Source organism: Arachis stenosperma, chromosome 7 (assembly GCF_014773155.1).
Source record: "Arachis stenosperma cultivar V10309 chromosome 7, arast.V10309.gnm1.PFL2, whole genome shotgun sequence".
NCBI lineage: Eukaryota > Viridiplantae > Streptophyta > Magnoliopsida > Fabales > Fabaceae > Arachis > Arachis stenosperma.
Window position 1 is genome coordinate 88,257,341 of NC_080383.1, and position 11,077 is coordinate 88,268,417.

At 32.4% G+C, this 11,077-nt stretch overlaps 1 protein-coding gene across 1 annotated transcript; it reads left to right on the forward strand.

Annotated features, from left to right (window-relative positions):
* The first annotated feature begins 3,301 nt into the window (after window positions 1-3,301).
* Window positions 3,302-5,394, forward strand: LOC130939558 (probable WRKY transcription factor 38). Its single transcript, XM_057867652.1, has 3 exons — window positions 3,302-3,644; window positions 4,064-4,168; window positions 4,847-5,394. Exons 1-3 carry the CDS (start codon window positions 3,319-3,321, stop codon window positions 5,346-5,348), a joined length of 933 nt encoding a protein of 310 aa, XP_057723635.1. The 5' UTR covers window positions 3,302-3,318; the 3' UTR covers window positions 5,349-5,394.
* Window positions 5,395-11,077: the final 5,683 nt, after the last annotated feature.

Sequence of the window (11,077 nt, forward strand, 5' to 3'; positions counted from 1 at the left end):
ATAAATTTCAGCATTTCAGGTATGGATTTTGATTGTAAGAATTATCGATTTTGAAATGATTTCTGACAAATTTTCTCTTTTCTCAGTAAATAAATGAATATATAAATTCAATAAAATTAGTGTTTTTCAGCTATTTTTTACATAAATTGAAAAAAATAATTGTAACAAACATATACATAGATTTAATGTTTTGTATATTCTCTTTTTAATATTTAAAAATACAAATTCAAAAATTCTAAAAATTATTTTGTTTAAAATTAAATTCAAAACAATCCAAACAAATTTTAAATTACAAAAATAAGATCAGAATCAATTTTTTTAAAAAAATCCTAAACTCCAAATTCTAAAATCTTAAACCCTTAATTCTAAGAGGCCTGTTACACATACAAGTCTTTTTTTATTTACAAGTCTTACAAGTTGCTACACATACAAGCCTTTTAATGCGTTATTCAGTTTCCAAAGCGCTACACTCACCATGTATTATGAACGACTCTTCTTCTTCTTCTTCTTCTTACTTCTTCTTCCTCTTCCTCTTCCTCTTCCTCTTCCTCCATGTATTTTTTCGTTATTCTCTTCGCCTTTTCATTAGTTGTTTTACTTGCGTTTATCACTGGTATTCTTGCTTCGTTTTTTTTTTTCGATTTTCATGGTTTCTGAAATCAAGCTTTGAAATTGTTTTGAAGATAATGGAATTTCAGAAATACACCCAAACAATTACAGAAATACACTCAAACGATTACAGAAATACACCTAAACAGTTATAGGAATTCACCCAAACGATTATAGAAATACACCCAAAAGATTATAGAAATACACCCAAAGGATTACAAAACTACACCCAAAGGATTTAAGAAATACACCCAAAATTCGTTGAAGTACACCTTATGCATAATTTAGAACTCTTCCTCTTTCTCCTCCTCATCTTCTGCTTCTTTTTCTTCTTCAAAAATGATTTCAGAGCTTGATGTCAAAAAATAATGAAAATCGAAAAAAGAAAACAGAGAGAAAAGCACGTAAATGAAGAAGGAGAAAGAGAAGGCAAAAATGAAAAAAAAAAAGAAGAAGAAGAAGAGGAAGAGGAAAAAGAACGTGTAGCAAGAAGAAGAAGAAGGTGCAGTGAAATTGTGTAATAACGGTTGAAGAAGGAGAAAGAGAAGGCAAGAAACGAAAAAAAAAAGAAGAGGAAGAAGAAGAAAAACGTGCACTAACGGTTCAAGCGCGTCAATATAATGACTTGTAAAGACTTGTATAAAAAAATGTTTGTATGTGGAGAATTTCTCTAATTCTAATGCCTTAAATTCAAAAAATTAAATTACAACAACACGTGAATAGGCATTCAAGGAGATAAAAAAAAAGTAACAAACTGAAAAAGTGGGAAAGAGGTTATAAAAGTGATAAATTTTTTATTACCAAATTCAAAATAAATTTAATTAGATTGAGCTTACACCTAATTTTGGAGATTGAAGATTGAAGAAGGAAGAGGAGAATGAGGAAATAGAAGATCTACAGAGAGTGAGAAGAAGCTTTTTCTCTATTACAGAAAAATCAGAGAGATCACAAACAATTGTGACGTATATATATGAATCTATTACTCACACCACAAGCTACTTAACTTACCATAACTACATATACCTTGAGCCATTCATAGCCTCAAGTGCCAGCTCAGCTTCTACTCAACTAACTGAATCCTAACAAACTACACAGCTAATTTTACTCACTCCTAACTAATTGTAACCAATTCTTTGCTTCCAAATCAGATGACAGTCATGATGTTTGAATGCAAAAATGTATAGATACTTAATAGGAGAAAAACTACTACAATAGCCACACTTCAAATGAAATAATAAATTGATTATATTTAGGTCATGTCTCGTTTAGAAAAATATCTTTATTAATAAAACCATCTTTGTAACCTTTATGTAACGATCTATATCAATAAAATCCTTGAAACTCTCGCTTCAAATCATATCCAGATATTACAATTGATGGATCCCATGAAAAATAAAAACAAATAATAAGGAACCTCAGAGAAGTATTATTAGGATCTATTCAAATTACAATCTAATCAAAACTACTAAAGGTAAAGTAACTAATTTCATATTCATCACTACTATTAATTAATCCCTAACCAGTGCTGAGTTCATTGTCAGAATTCCATTAAAATTTCATAATAGGTTCTTGGATACACAAAGCATTATTTGATTAGTGGAGGACAAATCCGGAAAATAATAATCTCGAAACTAGGTTAAAACAAAAGTTAATCAAGCTTTACTATGATTAATTAATTTTAATATTATTGATTATTTCAAGCTAAGTCTTTGTCAATTGTTAAAATTTAACCATGAGTTTTCAAATATAAAAATTAAAAAATAAAACCAATGAGAAACACGTTTTCTCCCAAAAATATATAATACAATTACTAGCTAATCCGTTTAATTTGACTGAACAAGAATAGTTGCCTTGCCTCAAATTGAGGGCAAAATCGTCTTTTTTGTGTACATCTGGATAGAATAGATAATTTTATCAATTCAGATCATCCATATTAAATTACCAAAAATATATATTATAGGACAAAAATATACTTATATTCATAAGAATGGTTGAAAAAATTTGGTTCTTTGATCGATCTTTCTCAATCAAAAGTTTTTTATATTTCTACTAGGATTGAATCACAACTCTTTGATGAAAAAAGAAATATGTTAAAGACTAAAATCTTGAAGTTACTATTTATATTCGAGTGTGACTCCATTAAAAATTAAAATTCAAATAAAAAATAATTATAATTTATTTTAATATTTATAATAATAAATAAAATTATTATTATATAAATTATTTAATTTAAAATAATATAATTTATTATTATAATTAATATATGTATTATTTACAAACAAATTAAAAAATTAAATAAATTTTCAAAGACACGTAATCACGTATAGCACTAAGTAAGAATGATGACGTCATCATCATGATGCATTTCCATGAAAAACAACAACCTATGAATCCAAGCTCCTGGCTAACACATCAGTTGCAATATACAAGAGAAAAATCTCTCTCTCTCCCCTACCTATACGTGGCAAAGCCCCATTGGCTGTGTTCTCCAATTAAACTACTTAGCTCATCAACACTACTTGCCTCTCATCATCATCACTATATAAAAAGAACATTAATCAAAGTTCCACTATATATACTTTTCATATTCTCTCATCATCTAATTTTGTGAGGGTTTAATTTCTACTACTACGCACAAAAAATATGGAGAATCAAAATTCAAGGGGAAGAAAAGAAATAATAGAACAAGAGCTACTTAGAGGGCGTGACATGGCGAATCAATTGCTTGAAGTGCTTGTTGCTCATAATAACAAATCCAATAATCATCACTATCTAAATAGATCATATGATGATGATGATGATAAAGGGTTAATGGTACTATTACCATATGCTGAAGATCTTGTGCATCAAGTACTAAGATCATTCACGAATTCCCTTTTGATCTTGAACACTACTACTACCACTAAAAGTGATGCTATTGATCATGATGTTTTCTCCGATGGAAGGGTGGTTTTTGATTCTGCAAAATTCAGAGATTTCTCTTCTACTACTTCTTCTCCGAGTCTTCATCACACAAACAATAATCGATTAAGAAAGTAAGAATATAATCATATATTATTGGTATATATCAAATAATTACTTTATGTATGTTATTGAATTTCATATTAATTATATGTACAGATTTTCTCAATAGCTCTTAGCTTCTTGATGATTAATTATTATGGTATTGTCTTTTATTTTTATCCGAAATGATATATATGCCTCTCATATGATTTTGTCACGGGTGTTTTCTTCATTAATTTGATCTTTTCCTAAGTACAAAACTCTTATGTCAAACAAATGTTTTGTCTCTTCAATTTTTAGGTTAGTGTACTAATGTAGTCCCAGACAATATTTGGGTTCAATTTTATTTTAGGTTAATGATATCTGATTCCGAAGGCTTTCAAAAGAAAACAAACAAGAATTTATTTACTAACTTAATTAACCCAAATTTATATGTCTTGAATTTGATAAGATCATCTGTACCAACATGGGAGAAGGATAGTCCAATTTTAATTGAAGATGGACATGAATGGAGAAAATATGGACAAAAGATGACAATGAATTCAAAATACCTAAGGTATTCTTCAATGAAATTTTCGGCTTTAATTTTATGAATTTAATTTTAATGCACTGAAAATATAAAATGTTATCGCATCTATTTCTTGGATAACTATTCATACGATCAATGTAAAAATTAATTATTTTTGCCAACAAAACGTTAATAATTAGATACATATATAAAATTTTTATTTATATTGACAATGCATCAAAATTAAATTCTTAATTTTATTTGTACCATTCATTTCAAAATACTAGGGTTATTAATCATTTTCTTTAAAAATAATACATGTTTTTTAACTAATTAAATATATATATATATATATATATATATATATATATATATATATATATATATATATATATATATACTCAAACATAAATGTATCTTAATAATATTACAGTGAATTTGGTTTATATTTTCACTTTTAAAATTTTATTAAAAAATAATAAAAATAATAAAACATTTTTTTATCTTTACTTTTTATTTTTTTTTTATTTTTTTATTCATAAAATTTTAAAAATAAAAAATATTGAAAATAAAATTATAAATCAAACCACACGTAATTTTCTAATGGAGAAACAGGTAAACTAAAGCAACATTTATTAGAAAAACAAAGTATTCCTAATTCAATTATAACCTAATCATGTATATTAATAAAATAAACATATGATTCAATAAAATTGTTGCATGCAGGAATTATTATAGGTGCAGTCACAAGAATGATCAAGGTTGCCCAGCAACAAAAAAAGTGCAACAAATTCAAGACAATCCACCATTGTTCCGAACAAGCTATTATGGTCATCACATATGCAAAAGCATCACTTATAATGAGGAAACAATTTTGGCATCTGAATCTTTTTCCGAAACTTCTATGTTCCTTAGCTTCAATAATAATAATAATAATAATAATAATAACAATAATAGAAATGTTATTATTACACCTAGCAAAGAACACCAATTTTCATCATCACAAGCTTTTGGATCAAAAAACTTCATCTCACAAAACCAATTATTACTATCTTCATCAGATTACTACCACCCATTATGTGTCTATGAAGAACTTGGTTTCGACTATTCTAGGCACCATGATCCTATGCTATATTCCACTGATGAAAAGGTTCAATTTGACAATAATGCTTTAGGGTGGGACTTATTGGATTATGATGGCTTGGCATGTTATGGTCAACAAAATTAAGAAGACTTTTGGTGACGTCAGCTTGGAACAGAGATTCAATAGAATTTAGGTTTCTTAATTAACTATTAGGAGAGTTTGTTAAGCAAATTAAATGATGAGTTGAGTTTTATTTGAAATTCAGAAGACAAAAGCAAAATTAATTAATTAAATAAGAATCTTTCTTCCAGTTAGATTTTTCCCCCTTTTGTAGAGACTTAATTAAACAGCGGTTGTGTAATGCATATAAGTTTTACTTTTCTTAATAAATTATGAAATTTGTATAATAATTAAGATGTTGCCCAAGGATTTTCACTCGTTGGTTTGGCTTGTTGGGTTTTTTAAGACAAATTAAAGATTTAATAAATTAAATCGAGATGATATGGTTTAGTTCCTCATAAGTATTTTTATTAACAATTAATTTTTACGTACAAGTCATTTAATTAATTAAATAAGTCTAACAAATCGAGTTGAAACTTATTTTGGCCCGTGAAATTTTTGACCGGTCTCAATTTTGACCTTCAAATTTATAGTTACCCAATTAACACCCCCAAATATTGGATCGTGTCCCATGTTTGTTTTTGTAGCTATTTCCATTAACAAAAATTTGATATGGCACGTTAAGTTGACAGAGTGTGTATGTACGTTGCACCCAATTTATCAGAATATAGATGTATAATGAGTGAATGATGTGGCAAAAGTTGAATGAACTCAATTTAACCTCTCTATAGATGATAAAATCCTAATTTGCATCCCTCTTTTCCCAATGCGTTCAAGACTTTGCTGAAGAAATAATGAGTTCAGGAAGTCAAGCTGTAAGGAGTTCTGCACGATCATGTTCTCATGGGACTTCTGTGAGGAAACTTACTCATGGGAGATTGGGGAAGATTTCTAATTGATGTGGTTGTGGAATGTGTCCAGTGTTTCGATAGTTTGGAACGAATGCCAATCCTGAGAGACTCTTTTATGAGTGTCCAAAATATAATGTAAGTTATCAATGTCGTCTTCTTCTTCTTCAATGTGTTGCTACTGGTACTTTTGTTTGATGAGTAATCTTAAAATTTTTTCTTTTTGTTGGTTGATGTGAAATTGGCAGAGTTCTGGGAGAATGTGGTGTGGTTTCTTTATGTGGGCAGATGGCAAAGAAGAATAGAATTTAATGGGCAAAACACAACCTACAAGCAGTAATGATAGTTGGAAGATGAATTTAGCATGTACAATTACTTCAATGGAAGTTGAAAATAGGTGTTTGAAAATATGAATTAGTATTTTAAGTTTGGTTATTTGTTTAGGTATGTTTGTGACTGTTATGTATGGTGTAAGTATGATTAAATTTTGATTAAAAGTGTGGACCTAAAGGTGTGTACTTTGAGGGTGAATGAAAGCATTGTATTCAGATTTTCATGAAAAAGAAGCATGGTGTTAGCTCCTCTGGTACATATGTAATGTTGCAATAGTGAAGAAGTAAAGCTAAGTATTAAACATACTGATACCATTCATAAACCTGGAATAAAGTGTCTACATTTCGGGTAAAAAAAAAAGGGCATTCATAATGAATATCCAAAAGCATTGTATTCAGATTTTCATGAAAAAAGAAGCATGGTGTTAGCTCCTCTGGTACATATGTAATGTTGCAATAGTGAAGAAGTAAAGCTAAGTATTAAACATACTGATACCATTCATAAACCTGGAATAAAGTGTCTACATTTCGGGTAAAAAAAAAGGGCATTCATAATGAATATCCAAAAGCATTGCTTGCCAATAACTGAACAAATATCCAGAAAGTCATGAACAAAATACATCCAGAAATTTTTCAACAAAATAGTCAAGTATTTGGACACATATAACCATGTTCCAGTGACACAAGATAAACATAATTAGAAAAATAACTACCCTAACTATAATAGTCTATCACAACTAAATATCATTCATTTCTTCCTAGGAGGTTTGAATGCTGGCTTCAGTCCTGGTGTTGGGACAAATTTTATGAATTCAGCCATCCTTAAAGATGTTCCAGTACTTACTCCCTGTAATGGGCCAACACTTGTTGATCCTGGGACTGGAGATGCTTTCCTCTTAGGTTGTAATTTATTAGGCATTGTTGCAGGAGTTACCTATAGTTGCGAGTAGAATACAAGTGCCCATCAATTTAATACACAATTAAATTAAACAGATATTCAAAATAAACGTTAAAAACACAAATAATATGACATATTGGATTCTTACTTGTTCTTGATCTCCATTATCTGGTTGTGAAAAAGGTGCCTGTGATAGCACAATCTCTAAAGGAGCCTTAGTATTTGTTGGGGCCTCAGAAGTAGTAACATCAGTTGCTGGAACAGGGTCACCCTCTGCTTCTCTGTCTTGTGCAGACTGACCCTTCATGGATTCATTTGCATTAGAACCCTTTTCTTTCTTCTTAGCTATTACAGTTGCTGCAGCAGTAGTAAGGACAGCTGCAATGTCATCAGCTTTTCTGTGGGAGCAGCTTCTCTTCGTGTGACTTTTTGTCCCACAGTAAGCACAAGAAAACTCCTTGTACTTTCTAGCTAGTTTTGTTGCATCTGTCTTACTCTTATTACTTCCTGAAGGCTTTTCATCTGCATCCTTCCGTCATTTCTTCTTCAAAGGACCTAGCTTCCTCTGAATCTTGAGAGCTTGAGACCTACTATATTTAGACTTCTCCCACATTGCTTGTATGTTCAGGGATGAAATTCAAGGAATGCTTATATATTTCTCTATATAAGTCCATTGTCAACCACTTGTGACAATAGTCTTCAGGATTCCCATTGAGTCTAGCTATTGCAGCACATGCATGAACATATGGCATGCCTGAAATTCAGATTACATCCAATTAGAGAGAATGTTCAGTCACAAACAATTTATATTCAATCAAAGCAGAATTTGTTCCAAACTAAATTGTATGCCTAACACATTTATTTCAATCAAAGTTACGATTCTTACAAAAGTTGGCAATTAGACCTCAAATGTATATCTGAAACATTTTATAACTAATACCAAATAAAAAACAATCTTATACCTGTGATCTGTTAGAATCTACATGTGCATATATGCTTTTTCAAGTCAACAACCATGTTTGTTGGCCTCCTATGAATCTCAAATCTATGATAGCCATCATTACCATACCACACCAGACGCTATTTTTGGGACTCCTTCCTTGTCTTCTCTAGTCTACTCCTCTGAATAGGAGGTAACCTGTCAATGTGGTGTTGCAGCTTCACTTTATTTTTTGTAATTGTTCTCATCACGAACATGCGTACTTCTTCTAGTATAGTGATGCCCTATATTCCTATATCCTTGCATTGAAGATCTCACACACGTTATTACAAATATTATCCAGCTTCGGAGCATGGCTAAAGTATGCCTTGGTCCAACTTTTCTTCGGGCATTTGTTCACCTCATTCTTTCTCTTTACCTTCTCCATCTTCTACTCAAAGCCATGCCTAGTTATCTCTCTTGCACATTTTCATAACATGGTTCTTAACTCTTACTCTTTTCATTGCTTGTTAAAATTCTTTCATAGGTGCCACACACAAAACCTATGGTGCACTCTAGGCATCAATTCACGGACTGCTGGAATTAACCCCTGCCATAATATGCAGAACAGTTAGCAGTTAATGTTATCGAGCCCCAATTAAGCCCCCCAAATTAACACTTAAGACTCTATCTGATCTCTTAAATTTAAATTATGTCCCAACATAGTCTCCCAAAATTGCAGTCAAAATTTTTAAAGCTTAAATATTACTTTTTGCATGTCTGCCATAAAGCACCAGTTGTTAGAGGCTACATCACCCAGATCAACCAACAGAAGCTCCAAAAATCATCGCCAATTGTCTTTGTTCTCGACCTCTACAATGGCCCAAGCGATTACATATATGTGGTTGTTGGCGTCTTGTCAAACTGCGGCTAGTATTTATCCTCCAAAGTGTATCTTCAAAAAGGCTCCATCTAGCCCAATTAGAAGCCGACACCTAGCCTTGAATCCTTTCTTGCACCCATCGAGGCATATGTACATTTTTTCGAAAGTTGGTTCTCCTTCAGGTTGCGGCTTCACTCCTATTTTAACCGTTGATCCAGGGTTACTTTTCAGTAGTATCTCTACATAGTCTCTGAGAAGTGTGTATTGTGTTGTCGCATCCCCATATACAATGTTCCTTGCATTACTTAAGACTCTAGTTAGAGAGGACTTATTCAAGTCAAGATCACACTTTCTCTTGAAGTAATCATACACTTCTCCATACTTGAGGTGAGGGTATTTTCTTATTTTCTTTACCAGCTTTAAGGCTAGCCACTTCTTGTTTGCTGCCCTATTTTTAGTCTTCCTTGCACATATGTGGTTATTGTTGAATGTTTTCATCTGCTTGCAAGTCTCTTCATGATCCATAGAGGCATATGTAACCCACTTACAACCCTCCTTCTTGTACTTGCAAACAGCTCTCACCCTATAACTCTCATTCCTTCTGAAATTAATTTGCCTCTCCTCTTGTATGGTGAACTCCCTCACTGCCTCAATAAAATCATGTTTGCTATTGAACTTCATCCCGACCTCTAACTTTAGCTCTCCAAATCTTACTCCCTCCACGAACATTGGAAAAGCATCGTCATCATCCGCATCAGATTCTTTGTCTGAAATAGGTGGGGTCTTTATTTCCTCAGATTTCCATGAATCATTTCCATTGGAATCATCGTGGTATACATTAAAGGCATCATATGGTGGCTGGACCTCACTGACTTTTTTTATCACTTGACCCAAATCAACTTTCTCATTCGAATTCTGAACTATTAGCTCATCTTCTTCACACAAGTCTTCGAGACATATCTTACCTTTTGCCTTATTCTTCTTCATTTTCAACTCCCTGGCTCTTGCTGTAGCAACCTCAGAATCATCATCGCTTGAATTCTCAAAAGCCTCGGGTCCAGGCCTATAGAGCTTATCTTTCACACTCTCATATGAGTCACTACTGTCACTGCTTAATGTCATTGTAGGGACCTCACCAATAGCCTTCTTCCCTTTGGGTGTAAATATTGAAGCTGATCGTGTCACTCGTTTTGGTGGTGGTATTGTTACCTTCTTGACAGCACCTTTCCTTGGGATAGACTTTGAATTCTTTTTGACACTTGTTGCAGACTTTTTTTGTAGTGGTGGTTGGAATAGATTTTTCAGATTTATTAGTTTTTGGTTTAGAAGAACATGGCCTAGAAAGAGGCATTGATTTAGGTTGGACTGGAGGTATGGAGGTGGTAGACTAGGATGTAGGATTTGAGGTAAGCTGGACTGCAGGTGAAGAATTGGTTTAGGCTACAGATTTTGACTTGGGCTGGGTTGGAGGTTCAGAGGTGGGTTGGGCTGGATGATTTGAGGTGGGTTGGGCTTGAGGTTCAGAGTTGGGCTGAGTTGGAGGTGTAGAGTTTGGCTGGCCTGGGGGTACAGAGTTTGCATCAGGGAATGTGATAATATTTTGTTCAAAGGGTGTGTTTGGGATACATGAAGATGGATTTGAGGTGGTGTCAGATACAGGAGTTTTTGGATTGGGGGTCATAGAGACTAGTTATGGAACCTCATCACCTTCATGTTCAGAATTTCTATAATCAAGGTACACATGCACTGCACCTTCATTATTCTTTGTGTGAAAGCACATCTCCAAAAGCCCCTTCTCATGTGAGAGTGCTCTCAATCCAGTCTTTAGGGACCTCCCAGGAGCTAGCCACCAGCACTCCTTCAAGTTTTCATA